The sequence below is a fragment of the Leucoraja erinacea genome, chromosome 11 (genome assembly GCF_028641065.1).
Source record: "Leucoraja erinacea ecotype New England chromosome 11, Leri_hhj_1, whole genome shotgun sequence".
Classification (NCBI taxonomy): domain Eukaryota; kingdom Metazoa; phylum Chordata; class Chondrichthyes; order Rajiformes; family Rajidae; genus Leucoraja; species Leucoraja erinaceus.
In genome coordinates this window covers 38,151,377-38,172,547 of record NC_073387.1, presented here as the reverse complement: position 1 = coordinate 38,172,547, position 21,171 = coordinate 38,151,377, and the positions used below count along the sequence as shown (strand labels likewise).

The following is a 21,171-nucleotide window of genomic DNA, read 5'->3' as shown; positions in this document are numbered from 1 at the left end:
CCATTTTTTTGTGTAAAGATAATACAGTGCTTGTCCAGTTTAAGCAATTATAATAAATATGGCAACTGAATTTGACTTTCAAAATGTATCACTATTAATAAAAAGCTACATTACTTTTCTGCAAATTTTGCCTTTTACGTAAATCAGCTGCAATTTTGTAGTTCATCCAACACTTTAGTGAGAATTTATTTATTACCTTCCATCAGAACTCTGTTGAAAGTTATTGATGTGGAATTTTGCTCTATGTCACTCTCCACAGAATTTAGTTTTTCCAGTATCTGCAGTCCTTTACCTTTGTCTCAACTCTGCTGAATTGGTTATTTTAGTTCTGAGGAACAGTTTCATTTGTCTAACATGCTCTCACTTTAAAGTAGAGTGGAGCAATGCATTGCAGTGCATCTTTAGAGCCATGTAGCCTTTGCACAACAGGGATGATCACGTGCGGGGAGGGAGGCGGGGCTTCGGGTGCCGGCGGCGGGATAAGGGTGACGTCAGGGAGCCGGGGCAGCTTCCGGTGTGTCGCGTCTCGCTTCCGCTCAGTGGCAGCAACCCGTCGAAGATGGCAGAAGACTTCGGTTTCTTTTCCTCCGACAACGGCACCACGGGCAGCGCCGAGGAGGACCCGGCCGCTGCTTTCCTGGCGCAGCAGGAGAGCGAGATCGCCGGCATCGAGAACGACGAAGGGTTCAGCATCCTGGACAGCGGGGAGGTGCCGTCGGCCTTGCCGCCGCACCCGGACGATGTTGCAGGTGAGCGGGGTGAGGGCAGTTGCGGGCGGCGGGGATTCGGGGGCAACACCCGGCCCTGCCCGGGGCGTGGAGTCCGGCTGCCCGCAGCTTCCTCCTCTTCCAAGCGCCTCCTGGCAGCTGTGCCTTTTTGTATTGTTGGGCCCTTTTTCCCCCCTCGTGAAGTGGACCAGAAGTATTTCCACTTATTTAAACTATAAACCGAGCAGTGTTGTGAAGCGACGCTTGTCTGTGTTGAAACAACCCTCGCCGGGTTAGGATAGCGGTCTAAACCGGGGGTCGTCTCCCAACTTGGCGAAACACCGCTCGGTGGTTTGCGAGTTGAGCTCCGGCAGCGTCGTCACTCGAGATGACATTGCTAATTACTCCGCAAAGGAGCCGAGTTCCTGCGTCGCTTCCCTGACTTTCCGCGTTGGCGCTGCGAAAGAGAAGTATCCTATTGTGCATCTGTCATTTAGTGACCGGAGAAACGACTGCAATTTTATCGTGCTTCCCGCGTAGTGTCTCCAGAGCTCCTGCCAAATTTGCTTCCGCCTGAATGTTTGAATACTTTGTTAATTCCATAGAGTTTGCTGATTCTGCACTTCAACTAGTTTTTAATGTTCAAAGGAATTACGTTAACTTGCCCTTTCGGTGTTCCTAGCGTGTGTGTAGCAAGGATTCGCAACCTTGAGCATACGTTGTCCTTGTATCATGGTTTTAGTGACTTGTGCAATCGACCACTAGTTTACTGAGAAAGTTGCTCATTTTGTTATTTGATGGATTACTAATCTTATAAATACCATGATTGATTTATGCCCTATACATTACTTTACTTAAATATACCAAACCTTTGGATGGGTGAGTATACGTACATTTGTTCAGTTTGTTTATGCTGTTTGACTATTTGAGTGCTATGCCATATTGTACATGACTGACTCGCTATATTAGTAGTAAGTTTAAATTTCTATTTGATATCACATTAAATATGCGAGTTATTTTAATGTAGTTAACCTATCTTTGACTACTTCAACTTTTATGTAAAGGATGAAGTTCTATGTGAAAATGAATTATGATTTCCAAGTCTTCTCTGTAATTTTACAGCAGGGTAACCTGAAGAGCAGCCCTGTGGATATTTATTATTCTCAACTACTTAGTTTGTTACACCAATATAAATGGTTGCCACTGCTATAAATCAGTTGTAGAACCACTACAGCACAGGCAAACGCTACAATTTTATGTTGAGAATAAAGCTTCATTTGGATGGCAAAGATCAGTTAGCAAAGGAAAGTGGATTGGTATTCAAATTTTGCCGTGGTGGTCATCAATATCAAAACTGGCTTGAGTGGCTATCCAAATTTGTTCCAAATAGGCAAAGTGACAAAATGTCCTCTAGTAACTCAGCAGGTCAGTCAGCATCCCTGAAGAGCATGTATAGGTGACGGTCGAGACCCTTCTTCAGTTGAATCTGAAGTTTGGTCTTGATCCGAAACGTCTCTTATCCATGTTCTCCAGAGATGTTGCCTGACCTGCTGAGTTATTCCACACTCTGTGTCCCTTTGTGTATTAACCAGCATATGTAGTTCTTTGTGTCTACATTGCTCATTTTAGGACTGGTTTTAGGCATTTAATAAATATTTTGAAATGGTGAGCCTACATTCATCAGTATTGCTTTATTGAAGGAAAACTTGAGCTCATGAATTTTAAATTGTTACAGACCTTGCTTATCAATAGAATAAACTAAATATTCTGCTGTTTTGCCAAGAGTTAATCATTAACTCCAGCATTTAAGTTCATGCTTTCCTTGGTCTTCCTCTGCATGGACATTCTGCTGAAGTAACCATAACATTGCTGATTGTGTAGCAAAGAAAACATTGGCCTATGACCTATGTTCTGAATGCTTAGTTGAACAAGGGCCACAAAGCATTATGCTACTGCCTCCTAAAGGGTGTGTGTGTGTGTCATCACCACACTTTTTAAAAGACACATTGAGCGAAAGATGCTGTAAACCCCATTTTTCATGTATAGTTTACAGTATAGTAAAACATATTTAATGTTATGTTTAGCTTAACACTGGGAAGGTTACAATGTTCAAGGTTTGTTGAGTAAGCTATTAAGCCGTTTATTTGATGTTTTGACTTTGTATCCTGAAATTTATACAATTTACCAGCAAATTGCAACATATTAAATTACAGTTCTACAGAGTGATTAACTGGTACTGTTTAAAAAAAAAATGGTATTTGTTCATCCGTGCCAATATAAACTGAAAGCTGTTTTCTGACGTGTGTGTTTCTTCCATCTTGCTTCACCTGTATGGCCCCATGGAGGCTACCTGGTTGTAGTATTACTAGATTTACCACATGTCCATTGGAGTATTTAATTGTGTGTAATGCTTTCCAACCCCCTTCACCTGCTTATGTTTTGTGGCCATATTGTGCCAAGAGGTCAAGTGTTCAAAAGGTTTAGTTGCAAACCATCATTAGTGAGAGGCACTTTGGCTGGTGGAGTATGTTATGGTTCAATTTAAGAGTAATCCAGTGAGTCCCAATAATCTATCTTTTCCCTGTAATTTCACATTTTTTTCCTTTAAAATTCTTAGTATACTATGGACAATCGGTGCAAGAGTAGGCCATTCGGCCCTTCGAGCCAGCACTGCCATTCCATGTGATCATGGCTGATCATCCATAATCAGTACCCTGTTCCTGCCTTCTCCCCATATCCCCTGACTCTGCTATCTTTATGAGGCAAAGAATTCCACAGACTCGTAACTCTCTGAAAAAGTGGTTCATTTTATCTGTTCTAAATGGCTTGCCCCTTATTCTTAAACCTCTGGTTCTGGACTGGACTAGCTCTGTAGTTAAGTCTGCTACTATCCTTGGCAGTGCCTTCCAGACCTGAGCCACTTGATGCTTTTTACGAAACACTTAAAAAAAAACACACAGATAAAATAAAGGCATTTTGTGTCTATCTTCGAATAATTTCTTCCTTGTTTTTAAGAGAACTCTTAGCACCCCACCCCTTGCTCTGATCCTAGACTCTTCAATGAAGTCCCCTACCTGTACTTGTCATGTTCCCAAGTATCTTTTTCAGTGACATTATACTTCAACTCCAAGTGCATTCTGTTCAACCTTTCAATCTCAAAACGTGTTCCCAGATTCATCCCATTGAAACTTCTTTAAACTGCAGCTAGTGATGTTTCATTCCGTAAGGGGTGAATACAGTTCAGTACTTGACGTGTTCTCGCTAGCATCATGTATATTTGTAGTACAACTTCCCTGCTCATATACTCCAACCTCCAAATAAAACTGTGCTTTCCAGTAGCTTTTCCCAATTTACCTGCCACACCTAAATGTGCTTTATGTGTGACCCCCAAATCACTTGTGCTGCAGTTTTCTGCAATCGTTGTCAATTTTTGTGATCAGCTATGGCATTTTCCTTTTAGGGAATGACATATATTTCTCAACATTTGCTATGATTCTATGATGCTGGTTTTGATCTGCCATAAGTCTGTGCCCTGCATTATTTCAAATACCTCATGGATCAGTTCTACTTTTTTAACTTAATGAAAAATAATGAGAGTTTCTCCAGTCTATTAACATAAGTGAAACCTCTCATTTGTAGTTGCTTTGAAAGACAAAAAACGCAAAAGCTGCAAATCTGAAATGTGGTGGAGAAATTCAGTAGGTCGGACAGCATCTGTGAAAGAAAAACAGTTAATTTTAGTTATGACTGGTTCCAGATTGGAAACATTGTTTTTCTTTCAATGGATCCTGCCTAATCTCAGTTCTACCAGCAATTTGTTTTTCTCATCTTGGTGATTTGCACCACCTTCATATATTCTATATGCTGTTGCGACTTTTCTAAAATTCTAGTACTTCCAACCGGGTAAACCCAGCTGTGACTAACCTTTTTGTTTTGTTAATTACTATGTTATTAATGCTTAATGTTTGCTATGTTTATAAAAAGCAATTATAGGAGATGAGCTGTATTATTTTCGACATGCCCTTCAGGAGTACAGGTATAAATTTCACTTTCGTTTCTGACCTTGCACTCGCTGTTAACTATCAGGCAAATATTCATAAGTACTGTTATGCTTGTATTTGCCTGACATTGGTATAGGTTTTGCATTGGGATCCATTGCACATATGTGGCCACCAGGCTCTAGTCTTATTTCCAATTCACAACTGCGCCTCTTGTGGGCTGAAAATTCATCAAAGCAAAATGTTTGCAATCGGTGCATCTTTTGAACTGATTCTTTGGTTCCATGTTGGGCTTTTTTGCATACTGTTAAACCATACTTATTTCGGTCACCTCCAGATTTGAGACTTGTACAGCTTTCCAGCTTGCATCCTATGGTTATAAATTTAACCCAAGATTCAGAATGAATGTTATCTGTTTAGGAAGATGAGCTTTCTTTGAAAGTTGCGAATCAGTGGAGCTCTAGAGAGCTGTGAAAGCCGAATCGAGATTAATCGTGAGCTTAATATTTTTGTTCATGGGGGTGGGGGACGTGTCCTGTGCTGAGAAAATTGCAGCAAAGGTCAAAATCAAATAATATTTAATAGTGCAGCGAGTTTAAGTACTCATAATGGTGTAATCCTGTTATATTATTTTTGCATGTATCTGTTTTACAAGTAACCAACATAGGATTAATTTTATTCTTCCTAGCCTCCAAATCAGTTCGAATTTTTCACTCTGATTTTAAATGTTCATATAGATACATAGAAAATAGGTGCAGGAGTAGGCCATTTGGCCCTTCGAGCCTGCACCGCCATTCGATATGATCATGGCTGATCATCCAACTCCGTATCCCATCCCTGCCTTATCTCCATACCCCCCCGATCCCCCTAGCCACAAGGGCCACATCTAACTCCCTCTTAAATATAGCCAATGAACTGGCCTCAACTACATGCTGCGGCAGAGAATTCCACAGATTCACCACTCATCGGGAGTTCTATTTTGCTCTATAGCTCCGTTCTATTTTGGCTGTTTCATCAACTTTGCATGGAAATCTCTCACTCTCTTCGGTATCCATGCCATTGAAGAAAGCTCAAGGGTGTAGGTCGTATCGGAACAAACCAAACCACCTGTCATCACAAATATTTAGGCTGAAAGGTGTGTTGTCTATAGTTGTTAAATGAATGTTAAGAAGTCACCACACAGGACATTCTAGAAAATGTAACTTGGGATTTTTTTTGCCTTTGAAGGAACACGGCAGAGTTCAAAGAGTGCTTGAGGGGGAATGAACTTGAATAAGTAACCCAATTATTATGTTTGAAATCCTAAAAGGGAACTCTCATTCTAATCTTAGATGATTGAGACGAGGGAGCAAGGAGATGTTACTAAGTGTCATACACAATTCCTTAAAAGAGTATCAGGTTCAGGCACAAGTTTCAATGAAGTGTGAGATAAAGACAGATGGGCAACTTGGCAGGAAAGGGGTGAAAATGAATGCACAGGTCAGATATGAATGGAGAATAGGCTTTAGATTTATTTAGAGATGGAAGGACTCTATCTGAGTGAGGTCCAGGTTAGCCGGGAAGTGGTGTTAGGTAAATTGAATGGATTAAAGACCGATAAATCCCCAGGGCCAGATAAGTTGCATCCCAGAGTACTTAAGGAAGTAGCCGCAGAAATAGTGGATGCATTAGTGATAATTTTTCAAAACTCTTTGGATTCTGGAGTAGTTCCTGAGGACTGGGGGGTAGCTAATGTAACCCCACTTTTTAGAAAGGGAGGGAGAGAGAGAACGGGGTATTGCAGACCAGTTAGTCTAGCATCGGTGGTGGGGAAAATTCTGGAGTCAGTTATTAAAGATGGGATAGCAGCACATTTGGAAAGTGTTGAATTCATTGGACAAAGTCAGCATGGATTTGTGAAAGGTAAATCATGTCCGACGAATCTTATAGAATTTTTTGAGGATGTGGCTAGTGGAGTGGATAGGGGAGAACCAGTGGATGTGTTATGTCTGGACTTTCAGAGGGCTTTCGACAGGGTCCCACATAAGAGATTAGTATACAAACTTAGGGCACACGGTGTTGGGGGTTCGGTATTGGTGTGGATTGAGAGCTGGCTGGCAGACAGGAAGCAAAGAGTAGGAGCGAACGGGTCCTTTTCAGGATGGCAGGCAGTGACTAGTGGGGTGCCGCAAGGCTCAGTGCTGGGACCCCAGCTATTTACAATATATATTAATGATCTTGATGAGGGAATTGAAGGCAACATCTCCAAGTTTGCGGATGACACGAAGCTGGGGGGCAGTGTTAGCTGTGAGGAGGATGCTAGGAGGCTGCAAGGTGACTTGGATAGGTTGGGTGAGTGGGCAAATGCATGGCAGATGCAGTATAATGTGGATAAATGTGGGGTTGTCCACTTTGGTGGCAAAAACGGGAAAGTAGGCTATTATCTGAATGGTGGCCGATTGGGAAAAGGGGAGATGCAACGAGACCTGGTTGTCATGGTGCGTCAGTCATTGAGAGTGGGAATGCGGGTGCAGCAGGCAGTGAAGAAGGCGAATGGTATGTTAGCATTCATAGCAAAAGGATTTGAGTGTAGGAGCAGGGAGGTTCTACTGCAGTTGTACAGGGTCTTGGTGAGACCACACCTGGAGTATTGCATACACTTTTGGTCTCCTAATCTGAGGAAAGACATTCTTGCCATAGAGGGAGTGCAGAGAAGATTCACCAGACTGATTCCTGGGATGTCGGGGCTTTCATATGAAGAAAGACTGGATAGACTTGGCTTGTACACGCTAGAATTTGGAAGATTGAGGGGGGATCTTGTAGAAACTTACAGAATTCTGAAGGGGTTGGATGGGCTAGATGCAGGAAGATTGTTCCCGATGTTGGGGAAGTCCAGAACTAGGGGTCACAGTTTAAGGATAAGAGGGAAGTCTTTTTGGACCGAGATGAGATGAGAAAATCATCTTTTACAGTTCATTGGCTATTTTTAAGAGGGAGTTGGATGTGGCCCTTGTGGCTAAAGGGATCGGGGTATGGAGAGAAAACAGGTACAGGATACTGAGTTGGATGATCAGCCACGATCATATTGAATGGTGGTGCAGGCTCAAAGGGCCGAATGGCATACTCCTGCACCTATTTTCTATGTTTCTATGAGATCAAAATGCTGTCTCTCTTAATGCTTCTGGATATTTCTGACTTCTTCAGAATGAAATGTAGCTGTCTGCCTTAAATAATTTAAAGAGTATCTTGATGACATAGGTTTAAATTACAGACCTTAGATTGGGTACTAGCCATGTTTCCCCTCATTGTATCATATTTCTCAGTTGAAATATAAAAAATAACTTCAAATTTGTATTTTATTGAGGATTTTGCTTGTTTTCCCTTCAAGAGAGGTTGGTTTTAATGCTTTGATTTGCATGTTTAGATAGCCAGATGTAGATATTTTGTTCAATACTGACAAAATCTATTGGACTGCGGTTGTGTGGTTTAAATGGCACAGTTATTGCCAATCAAATGACTTTTGTCACGAACCTGCAGATAAATGTGGAAAGCTGTGACACGGATGCTTGGTCTCTAATCTTGGCATACAAACTGATAAATTGGATGGTATGACTTTCTTGTACTTCAAATGCAACTTGTACATTTTCTGTACAATTGTCGATGTGTATCATTGCATCAACTTTATATCTTTTCCCCCCTAGATGAATTTAAAGATGAAATTAATGCAGTTAATGGAGAAGTATATCAGGTTAGTGTGAAAATGTTTCAATTACAGTAATTTTTTAAGTAAATAATTTGCTTTAACAACATGTGTTGACCTTGTGCAGAAAGGATGTCTGCATTCATTTGATTAGTCATGTTCAAGTTATTCCAATCTTTAGTTGACTCTTAATTACTCTGGAATATAAATATGTTTTTTCATTTGAGTGTTAATTTTAGCATGTTCTAATTTTGGTTCTATGCTATAGTGGTTTTTAAAGCTTGGTTGAATGTCAACATTTTTGCTTGCTTGCTGTGGCTTTTTCCACCACAAAGGATTTCAATATATGAAGTTGTGATATAATGCAAGATCTTGATGTTGAGGATCAGACAACCTTGGGAGCATGATTGGATGCTTGTGGATCTATACCGTCCTAAATATAGTCTTACTGTGGGTCATCATTGACTGCAAAATTGAGACCTTTAAATTGGATTCTAGTGTATATCCATGGTACATTATTGATTACCTGGAGTTGGAGGAAGCACAATTTTGAAGCTTAATTTTTATAAGTAAACGTTTGCGGTTATGGTCACATTAAGTTTCCAATGGTATGTTTCAGAGAAGTAATTCAGTTTGGGGAAAGGTATTCAGTTAATTGTAAAGAAAATTACATTAACATGTCTTACAGGTAGAGCCCATTGGGCAGTAAGCTTGATCTGATCTGAAAGTTAGCAAAATGACAACTTAATGTAAAACAAGGAGAAATTAAGAAAATCATTTTGAGTTTTTCTGAAGTGACTGATGTCACAAATCACTTGGAAATGATGTCACAAATCACTTAATATAATACCAGTGGTTTTTATACTTTAATGTCTCAAATCTTGGTGGTGCAGCATACAGTGAACTAGGAAAAGAAACCAGTGAAGCCTCAATGAAGAGAATAAAAACTATAATCGGGCCTATCAGAATGTTCTGGGTACTAATACTATGCTTAATTCAAACATAATCTGAAGATAAAACATTTGGCAGAATTTGCCATGCATATTTTAAGCAGGAATTGATAAGTGCAGTCCCATCAACAGAGACTGAGTCGTACTTGTGTAATGATTTGTTAATACAGGAATCAAACGGTCCAAGCGACAGTTATGCAGCAATAGCTCGAGCAGACCGCTTGAGTCAGGAACCAGAAAGCATTCGAAAATGGAGAGAAGAACAGATAACTCGTCTAGAAAACCTTGGTATGATGTAATTTTTGTGTGTGCATTAGTAACATTAGTCTCACGTTAATCATAAAATGAAAATGCATAAACCATTTATGTCTAGTGGGAGAATTAAAAACTTCCAATGCTTCTCTGCATGCGTGTGGGTGAAGAATCAACAATGCTTTATAAATGCTTAACAATAACAATTAACAATGTTTTAACTATAAATACAATTTTTTTTGAGAAAAGTAACTAATTCCATTAACTAAAGACCACTATTCTTTTAGATTGGATTCATGAAAATTTCCCTACTGTTTTACTCTGAAACTTCTTTAGTTAGTTAAATTGCTGTAATGGAATATTATCTGTTACTTACAATCCTCAAAACAAAAAAATCCAACTTGTTACCTGTGGTTTGTTTATGCTTGTTTCGGCTGAGTAGGGTTTTTGGTTTGTAGGAATTGAGCCTTGAGTGTTCCCGTATGCCATGTTTTTGAAGCGTTTTCCAGCATCTAATTGTTGTGTGCAGGGTTTAGGATGTATTCAAGTCTGCATACAGCACTAATTATTGATCAGGTGTTTCATTTTTATACTTTGTAGAAAAGTTCACTTTGTTTACAGTAAACTATTCTGCTCATGCACTTTAATAGTCATCTTGGTATTGTTTCAGAAGTGATTACAGTTCATTTTGTGTTCACTTTTTGATGTTTACTCGTATAAATTTGCATCATGAGCTAACAAACAGCCCTGGCAGCCAAACAAATGAGCTGTTTAGATTACAAAGTTCCTCATTCTGTAGTGTGTTATGGGTCTAATATTTGTGTAGCCACTCAGTAAATGTTGTGTGGAAGTGTGCTTCTGCCTCCATTTTTGAAATTGTTGTATCCTTGCACAATTCCTGAATATTTTCTCAACTTCCCTGTTCTTTCCAATTACTTTGCTTCCCTAGTTACTGAACTCTGTCAAAGTTTAAGCCTCAATTTTGTTTAGTTAAATCTATTCATCTTAATTGATCTTCCTGTTAGAACAACCCCAGAAAAGTGACCATGCTGGGGTTGCTTTCTACAAACAAAGCAATTCCCAGACTAATGACTTTTTCATCTACTGCGGTCCCATCAATTTGCTGAAATCCTATCTGGAGATATGAAGCAAATAAAAATTTGGTATCGTCCTTGTAGTTTTCGTGTTTTTCTCATTGTGAGCCACATTGCTAATTTTAGTATCTGTTGGTAAAATACGCAGTCGCACGAGTAAAAGGTATTATTCATAATGTGGGTGTTAAATCCACCAAACCTCCTGCATAGATTTTCCTGTTATTATAACTCCTATTGATCCTTTGCCCTCCTACAGACTATGTCACTTTCTCTAGGATTCTTGTAAATTAAGCATTGTATTTGTGAAGTTGCATGAAATGTAGAGGAAAACTGAATGGAGCAATTACAAGCCATTGTTTGTCGTCCAAGTTGTCATTTTAAAACATTTTTATCAGATGCTGCTTCTCGAAAAGCCGAATTGGAATGGAAAGAGAAGGCACGAAAAGAACTGGATGAATGGTATATTCGACAGAATGAGCAATTGGAGAAAATGAAGAAACATAACAGGTATGGTAATGTTTAAAGTTCATCTCAGCTGTTGAAAATTCTAATTCATAGGTTTGCTACCACAAATGGCTGTAGAATACCTAATTCTAAATGAGATGTTAGTTGCTTTTCCAACGCAATTTCTTATAAACTAAGCTAGTGGGTCTACTTTAGAAATTAAAAAAATTCTGCACAATTCTAACTATGCTCAAAATTGACTTGTATTAATTGGATTAGTAAGTATGCAGATGATACCAAGATATGGGGTGTTATGGATAATGAAGAGGATTTCCAAAGTCTACAGAGTGATTTAGGCCATTTGGAAAAATGGGCTGAAAGATGGCAGATGGAGTTTAATGCTGATAAATGTGAGGTGCTACACCTTGGCAGGACAAATCAAAATAGGACGTACATGGTAAATGGTAGGGAATTGAAGAATGCAGTTGAACAGAGGGATCTGGGAATAACCGTGCATAGTTCCTTGAAGGTGGAATCTCATATAGATAGGGTGGTAAAGAAAGCTTTTGGTATGCTAGCCTTTATAAATCAGAGCATTGAGTATAGAAGCTGGGATGTAATGTTAAAATTGTACAAGGCATTGGTGAGACCAAATCTGGAGTATGGTGTACAATTTTGGTCGCCCAATTATAGGAAGGATGTCAACAAAATAGAGAGAGTACAGAGGAGATTTACTAGAATGTTGCCTGGGTTTCAACAACTAAGTTACAGAGATAGGTTGAATAAGTTAGGTCTTTATTCTCTGGAGCGCAGAAGGTTAAGGGGGGACTTGATAGAGGTCTTTAAAATGATGAGAGGGATAGACAGAGTTGATGTGGTCAAGCTTTTCCCTTTGAGAATAGGGAAGATTCAAACAAGAGGACATGACTTCAGAATTAAGGGACAGAAGTTTAAGGGTAACATGAGGGGGATCTTCTTTACTCAGAGAGTGGTAGCGGTGAGGAATGAGCTTCCAGTGGAAGTGGTGGCGGCATGTTTGTTGGTATCATTTAAAAATAAATGGGATAGGCATATGGATGAGAAGGGAATGGAGGGTTATAGTATGAGTGCAGGCAGGTGGGACTAAGGGAAAAAAAGTTGTTCGGCACGGACTTGTAGGGCCGAGATAGCCTGTTTCCGTGCTGTAATTGTTATATGGTTATATTAAAAAAATATTTTGGTTAAGCACCAAAATATTTTATGCTTAATGGTATGGGCTATTCCAAATAGAATTTGACTAGAAATGCTTTAATCCCGGTGGATGTTCATTTAATTCCAGTTAGTACGGAAGTATCAAGAGTTTCAACTTAAATAACTTAATATTTTGGGGCTTTATTTGTGAAGCTTGGATGGTAATCCCTATTCCATCTTCCTTATACAAGTAAGATTATATTTTTTGTAAGAGCATTGTAATGTTAGTTTTAGTTATAGATCTTATTATGCACAGCAGACATACAGTGCATTTATGAGGAATAGATTGCAGCAATGCACAATCTCATCATGTAACATTGGGTTCTAACTAGTCTGGGTGAGGCCACAATTTTGAGTAAAGGTGTTACAAAAGTTACTGTTACAATTATAAATTGTTTGGCTCACTCTTCTAGTCCTTGACTGTCATTGCTTCAGGGAAAGAAGCATTTTTAAACAATGGCCTTGATTACCCTGGAATTTTACTTTATACCTTGAAGTGCTTAAAGTAGTTTATTCAAATTTCTCCTGTTTGCCTTTATCTGCTTTGAAAATTCATTTACAGATAACGAGCAACCGCAAAGGAACAAATTTATTTAAAATCAGTGTTTCTTGTACGGACCTCTCAGAATATTTTTAATTTTCATGTCAACATTATATAACAAATTAAGACTTGTATTTTGCAGGTCATCGTAACTTAAGTCAATGCAAGTACTTGGATAAAATCTCCAGCATTTTTGTCTACCGTGGATAAAATCAAATAACTATGCGTGATCATTTAGAACTGGATTTTTCATCCTCTGTTCTGAGCTTTATGCAATTGTTTACTTGGATTTAATTAACTTTCCATCTTGGATATCTGCAGAATGAGATGCATGAATCTTTGAAGATGACGATCAAGGCCATTAAAAATGGTGTTTGAAGTTTTGAGGAGGCATGGAGTATGAATACAAAAGAATAATGCTAAACACTTAAACTGCTGTTCAAGCCAATTCTGGCAAGTACACTTTACGAGTCATACATTGTGGAAACAGGCCCATTGGCCCAACTTGCCCACACCGACCAACATGCCCCATCCACACTAGTCCCACCTGCCTGCATTCGGCCCATATCCTTCTAAACCTATACTATTCATGTACCTGTCTCAATGTGTCTTAAATGTTGAGATAGTATCTGCCTTGACTACCTCCTCCGGTAGCTCGATCCATACATCCACCACCCTTATGTAAAATAAATAGTTACCCCGCTGGTTTCTATTAAATCTATTCCTTCCCCTTTCCCCCCCCCCCCGTGTTACACCCATGTCCTGTGGTTCTCGATTTCCCCTACTCTGGGCAGGAGATTGTGCGTTTATCCAATCTGTTCCTCATGATTTGGTACATCATGTACACAGGAATGTTGTGTATTTGGAGTAGTTGGTTGCAAATATTTTGAGGATGATTGCAGTTATTTTAGCATTAGATTGCATTTTTCTCACAAACGGCAGGTAAATTTGGGTGGAAGCCTGGTGGCAGATGGTTAGTTGCTAAAATGCAGTCTTGAGATAAAGCAACAAAGAATATGGGATTAGGGGTGTTTTAAAGTAAAAATTACAGTCTGAAATGGAGTGCCTAAGAGTTTCAAAGCTATTTTGACACTAAACATTTCAAGCAGGGGGCTTAATTGAATACGTTAGAGCTTTTCAGAAACAATATTGTCACGATTAAAAAAAATTCAATATGGAGAGTAAAGTAAGTTTTAAAATTTAGAGGTGGGGATTTGATTCCTCACAACTGGATTTAGCTGTATTTTTTGCAATTTGAACTAGATTTTGCAGAAATGTTTTTTATTGAAGTTTGTTTACACTGTTCTTTTTGGGCAAATATCACATTTAAAGAGCATGCTTGTAACATTGAATGTACTAATTTGAATGTTAAATTATGACTGATAACTTGAACTGAATAGTGACTGGATTCACAGTCCATAATGCAATGTGTCCATTGTAAAATTAGCTTTACTTTAGACTGCCAGAATTAGATTGTCTTAACAATACACAATTGAACTGCAGATTTGTAATGGAAATTTTCTTCACTTAACTATTTTCCTAGCTTTATTCCAGGCAAAGGTGAAATACTTACTAAAAATATTAACACTGTCCTTCCTCTTTTTATTCCTTGTCTTTTCTGTACCTGTTGCAACTTCTGTGCTCCCTTTCCTGTTGATCTGCTGGTTCACTTTCTGGACTAACATGCATGTGCACTAGGATCGCTGACGAAGCTTTCTACAAACAGTCCTTCGCTGATGTGATAGGCTACGTGTATGTTGGCTATTTTCTTTGTTAATTGCACATTAGCAGTAGAACGACTTTTAAAATATTTACATTTTCAAATGAGTCAAACCTAGTACTTTAAGACTGCAATATCTAATATTTAGATTAGAATAATATTTGACTACCAGCTTTAATTTTGTAGTTTAATTATTCTGTAGCAAAACTTTCTCACCGTTATAATGTTAAAACATGTTTCCATATCTTTGAATCTACCCCCAGTGCCTTAAGCAGCTGTTCAGGTAAAACTAGACAAAATGTTGGAGCTAGTTTAATTACTGAACCTACATGTTCCTCTAGACAGAGATATTTGTTGATTCAGCAGTGGTGGATGCCAGCTAATCTCTTGTTTCTTTTGTATTCGGCACGGGTAATAGCTAATATACAAATGTACATGGTTAGTTTAAAAAAAAAGCTGCAGGAGGAACACACAGGGTTGGGCAGCATCTACGAAGACAAAGGGAAGTCAATATCCTGCATCAGAACAAAACTAGTCGTTCACAAACATTCTTCCTGCCCCATCCCAATTAGGCATGCTCTTGGCATTGAAAGTAGTTCTTGCATGGAGCTCATGCTATAGGTCCTCTGTTGCATTATATAGTGTTAACAGTAGACTGCTAATATTCTTCAATCAATATTCCAACTTCATTGCATTGTTTCTTTGACTCAAGTTCTAATCAGAGCAATTATTTTCAATATTAAATAGCATTTTCATTTTATATTTTTGACATCCACAGATACTTTGTTCCTTATATGTAATTACTCCAAAAAGTCCCGACGCAGATTTCAACTTCAGACCTTCCTCCATGCTACTGCTACTGAAATTACTTTTCAATGCTAGACATTAGTTTTTGCAGTAAATTCCAATATTAAGGTATGGCATTAAACAGTCTGGCCACTTGCTATAGGAAGGGTGTCCCGGAGGCTATCTATCTATATCGCCCCCCCCTCCCCGATCCCCCGTCCCCGTCCCGTCCCCCCCCTCCCCGTCCCGTCCCCCCCCTCCCCGTCCCCCCCCCCCCTCCCGTCCCGTCCCCCCCCTCCCCGTCCCGTCCCCCCCCCCCCCCCCCGTCCCCCCCCCCCCCCCCCGTCCCGTCCCCCCCCCTCCCCGTCCCGTCCCCCCCCTCCCCGTCCCGTCCCCCCGTCGTCCCCCCCCTCCCCGTCCCCCCCCCCCCCGTCCCGTCCCCCCCCTCCCCGTCCCGTCCTCCCCCCTCCCCCCCCCCCCGTCCCCGTCGCCCCCCTCTCCCCGTCCCCCCCCTCCCCGTCCCCCCCGTCCCTCCCGTCCCGTCGCCCCCCCCCCGTCCCGTCCCCCCCCCCCTCCCCCCCCTCCCCCCCTCCCCTGTGCCCCCCTACCCGTGCCCCCCCCCCCCCTCCCTGCCCGTCAGCCGTGTTCAACATTACAGTGGGATCCCGAATCTCATTTACATTAAAAAATCACGCTTTTAAAAAAAAACTCAATTTTAACCAAATTCTTCCATTTTCATTAACAGCTAATATTGTGTTTAGGTTATTTTGAAGAAAAAAACACGATTTTCAATGTGAATTTAATTCAAAAAATGTACGCTTTTCACTGGGGGGGGAGGGGGGGGGAGAAGAGATAGAGGGAGGGGGGTGGGGGGGAGGGAGAAGGATGGGGGTTTCATTTTAAAAAAAAACTGATTTTCATTTGGGAGTGGGATTGGGGGAGGTGAGAGGAGGAGGGGGGGGGGGGGGGGGGATAGAGCAAGAGGAGAGGGGGTAGGGGAGGTATAGTGGGGGGTAGAGGGAGAGAGGCGGGCAGTGGGGGATAGAGGAGAGAGGCGGGCAGTGGGGGAGGGGAGAGGCCGGCAGTGGGGGATAGAGGGGAGAGGCGGGCAGTGGGGAGATGAGGGAGAGTGGGGGAGTAGGATAGGGGAGGTTTAGGATTGCAGGAGGATGGAGGGAGAGGGGTTATGGAGGGAGTGATGAGGGTAGGGGAAAGGAGAGGGGAGGGGAAAGGAGAGGGGAGGGGGAGGGGAAAGAAGAGGAAGGGGAGGGAGTGCTGGGGGATAAGGGGGAATGAAGGCGGATAGGGGTAGGAAGAGAGGCAGTTGATGGAGGGTTGCCGTCTCAACGGGGATCTCTTGGTGTCAGAATGGGAACCCCTCAGCCGTGCCTGCGCAGTTGGGAGCTATGGGTCAGTGGTGGAATATTGCCTTGGGGGATGGGGCCCAACGGGTCCGCACCTGGTCTAGTGGAAACTAAATCCAGATTTGTGGCTCATTTTAAGTAGAAACATTGGGGATTTTTTGAGTGTTTGAAAGTTTGAATGATTATAGCATTCTATATTTAGGGCTAGATACTGTAAGATGTACAAATAACGATAGTGAATGAAGTAATGCAAATGTTTAAATGAGTGGGTTGTAGGTGAGAAGTGGAATAGGAATATGAATCCCTACTCGTGCAGTCTAGGCTTGTGTTTTTTTATAGTATAGTTGCCTATCAAAATTTTAAATGTTCTTTATGGTTTATGCGTGATTTAAAACAATTTTTGAAGCCCAAGTGAATAGTGACAGTGTTCTTGGTTTTAATCTCATCATACAGGTAGAATAGATTGATTTTTTAGCTTTCTCTGGACCAGAATGACAATGGAAGCAACATAAAGCAAAGATCAAAATAAGAGAAAAGAATACATAAACCTGAAATTGATGTTTCTCAGAATTGTCCCAATGTGATGGTCAAAAACAACCAATGCTAGCTACATCGTCAAACATCAAGGCTCAGTTTGATTTCAACAGCTAGACTCAGACTTTGAATTTAAAATATTTGTAGTGAAGATGTGATTTTTTTTCCCCCATCTTTTTTTTTGACAAGTCTGCATTTCATCTCATTTCCTCATTGTTATTGCGAGTGCAAGTTAGATTTACTTGATCTGTTTGTGTGAAAAGATGTCTTATTAAACTTCATCTCAGTTTGGTTCTGCTTTTCAAGCTGCTATTCTGTATCTAATCTTAAATCTACTTTCAGACACATCTGTCCAAGTTGATCCTTATCATGGATCTTTAGAATGCAAAGAAAATTTAGCCTGGATTTTCTGTGGAGTAACAAGACTAACTGCTTCCAGAATTTGTTAATCTGATCATTGCCTCGAAGCCAGAGCTATGAACTCTGCTACATATTGTTTCTAACTTTTCTATCTTTTGAAAACCTAACAATTTTCTAAATTGATAGGTATTGTGACTTGAATGAGTATTCCATCCAGGGAAGCAGAATGCCTGCCTTGGAAAGTCTTTCCTCCCTTTGGCAAAAGATGACAAAATTTCCACTGAAGTGGCCGATTGAACTTAACTGTTAGACTAAACTTTGAATCGAGAGTTCAAGCTCGGGCTGTGTGATTTGGCAAAACGGTACATGATCCAACAATTTTTATTGCTTTGGCTGTAATTTGTGAAATTTCATGTTCACTCACATTCAACATTTTCCTCATTCATTGTTAGGTGTAAAGATGTGGTCCATCAAGTTGCATGGTAACTTTTCTATTGACAACCCATTCTTTCATTCACTTTATGAATTTGCATGTCAACAGATGAAATGCAGCTCAATGACTTTGATTTCGAATGAACAGGCAGATGCGAGCCCTCATAATAAATTTTATTTGCAGATGTTTAGGAGTAGAAAAATTCTCGAACCAAACTGATTAGTTTGTATGATCATGCTTAACTTTTGTATTGGAACAGCAAAGCACTTGTGACACGAGTTTGGAAAACTAAAACCTTGTATTCTGCTGGTTTGATTTGTTAAGAGTTATAGTTTGAGTTTATTTGGTGATTATGGTTGAAAGTTATGCAGTTGTTTTCTATGACATGCAACCAAGATTCTAAATTTACTCCTTAGTGCTGACTGAAATATCTGATCATTCTAGATTGTTAATAGGGTTGTTGCAAATGACATCAGAACCCTTACAGACGGATGGAATAATTCTAACCCTTGCTTGAACATCTAGTGAAGCATTGTGTTGGAAAGGGACAAATTGTAAGCTTGGCCATGAGCTCCAAGTTATTGGTTAGCTTGTCTAAAATTGCTGTTGAATAGCTGCTTGGGGTACTGTGATCTATTATTATTATTATACCTGTCGATGTAATTGTGCCCTCATTTAATATATTTGTTGAATAAGTGGCAGCAGTAGCTAAAATTTGCATTAACATTTTAGTAAGTCACTTAATTTTACTGAATGTACAGTAGCAAATGTGATGCTGGTTTCTCATTTTTGGTTATCATTTCAGAGCTGCGGAAGAGGCCTTTGTCCAGGATTGTGAAGAAGATACACCTGGAACAGAATGGGAGCGAGTAGCACGCCTTTGTGATTTCAATCCCAAAACCAGCAAGCAGTCTAAGGATGTATCGCGTATGCGCTCTGTACTGATATCACTTAAGCAGTCGCCTTTAGTCCGCTAGACACACCACATTAGTGTGGGCTTTCTTGTTGCTCTAATCGCATCCTAAACATTGATGGCCATTAGAATAGAAGGATGGGTGTTAGTCATTCCTGTTGGACCAAACCAATGTAAATTACAAAATCTGAGTTTAATTATTTTCCAACTGTTCGTGTGGTTTGTTGCCTTGGGTTACTGGGCAGGCAGGTAAAATTGTTGCCCTCATACACTCCCGATTCTCATTAATGTTTAACTTTCTCAATTATTGATATCCCTACACTGTCCTTGTGCTGCATCACATGATTATTTATGCATGAATTATGAGTGGAATCTATTGGCCCTGGTTTAAAAAAAAATCATGTTGACTACACTGTTATGCATTAAAGGTTAAATATTAAAACATTTTTGCTTATTTGCTTGTTTTTCCTTGTGCTAATGCATAAGTTTCCAGATAATCAGTCTGTCTCAAACTGTTTATGCTCAAAATAGATTTGACTGCTGGGAAGAGTGGTGTGCCAAATGTTTGTATTTGAAGCAATATCCTTAAATTTACAATTAGTCCTGATCATAACTTGAGGTTTATCAGTTCCAGACTGATTTTTAAATCATTCCATTTTCATTCTCATTGTTGAAATGCAATTAAGTGATCTCTTGAGGTCATTCCATTACTGTGCTCTCAAGACCATACATTGAAAGTGAACTTGTAGAATATATTTTCTGAAAACTTAGAGGAAGGGAAATTGAAATCACGTGAACTATTTTTCCAGAAATTTGCTTTGCTATTAAAGTTTGTTATTGATTGGGATTTATTTTGCTACTTATAGTGTTAAAGCATTTATTAACAGCAAAAATTTGTCGCTCTTCCAGGGAGATGCTAAATGCATTTCGTTGTCTCTGTACTGTACACTGACAATGACAATTAAAATTGAATCTGAATCTGAATCTGAAAACCTTTCAAGAATTAAGTTTTGGAAAATATAAAGTGTGGTGGGATTTTTGAATTTGCTAACCAGCAGTCTATGCTAGGTTGTCACTGATTTTCTGTAACCAAAAAATACGTGAAGCAAAGGTGAAGATATGTACTTGAGCACAAATAAGGGTACAGGCTTGAAATAAAGGCCTACCTGGTGTTTCAATATTCTTATGCTATTAAAATGTCGGCCTTGTGCAGATCTGCTCATTCTTCAAAGGTTCTAATCAAGTGCTGCACCGTCAAATAATATAGTAAAAATCAGTTTTGTGTAAATCCATTTTTTTCAGTACAAAGTTGCTTTATGGTGGAGATTTCTATGATTTGGATTGTCAAGCAATCTGAAGTAACATTTAGAATGCTCCTTGCAAATTTTCCCACAATGTACACAAACCAGGGCAAGTGACAAGCTGGTGGCTTTCATTGATTAAAAAGATAATAGGATCAGCAAAGTCCCTTTAGTAATCACTACCTGCTACTGGGAAAGAGATGCATTGTGAAGAGTGAGAATTTTTCTGGTTATTGCACAGCCAAACACGCAATGAATGAATGCTATATCTGTCAACAAACGCTGTTGCTTTTCTGAATGAATTTAGTGCAGAGGAAAATTATTTGAAAGTATCAGTACCCAATGGGTATAGCTGGTTCAAAATATGTCTCTACATTTAAAGGAATCGGGTGTAGCAACATGTTAATCTAGCATACAGGTGTATTATAGTTTTATCTAGCCGTTTCACCTTACATGTTTGAAACCCGACGAGGCAGTTAACACAATTCTAGTGTTCTGTTATCACAGAAAATCAGGTATCAATTTTAAAGTAAAGCTGTGTAGTTATTGTGCAAATTGGTGCTGACATTTAAGATTTTCTAATTGAACAAAAATTTTCATTTTCACCTACCATTATAGATGTGTTTTTGAAGGAGAGGGAAGCAACTTCATATTTGTTTGTTTTAGTATAATTGCATTTCAGATTTGAATACTCTACGATATTTAATATTAGAAGTCTTCTTCAATTTCTTTTGGTTTGCCAATGAAAAAAATGTCTCAATTTGTATTAGCATTTCAAGTGGTATGCTGTGACCTAATTCATTTCGTAAATACTGACAAACCAAGTAATTCTCATGACATGGAGCTGTTTTACAAGATTCATCAG

The 21,171-nt window shown here is 39.7% G+C and overlaps 1 protein-coding gene across 1 annotated transcript; it reads left to right on the top strand.

Annotated features, from left to right (window-relative positions):
* The first annotated feature begins 494 nt into the window (after positions 1-494).
* Positions 495-19,449, top strand: LOC129701697 (clathrin light chain B-like). The gene is made up of 5 exons (XM_055643061.1): positions 495-749; positions 8,386-8,432; positions 9,505-9,622; positions 11,076-11,187; positions 18,898-19,449. Exons 1-5 carry the CDS (start codon positions 560-562, stop codon positions 19,067-19,069), a joined length of 639 nt encoding a protein of 212 aa, XP_055499036.1. The 5' UTR covers positions 495-559; the 3' UTR covers positions 19,070-19,449.
* Positions 19,450-21,171: the final 1,722 nt, after the last annotated feature.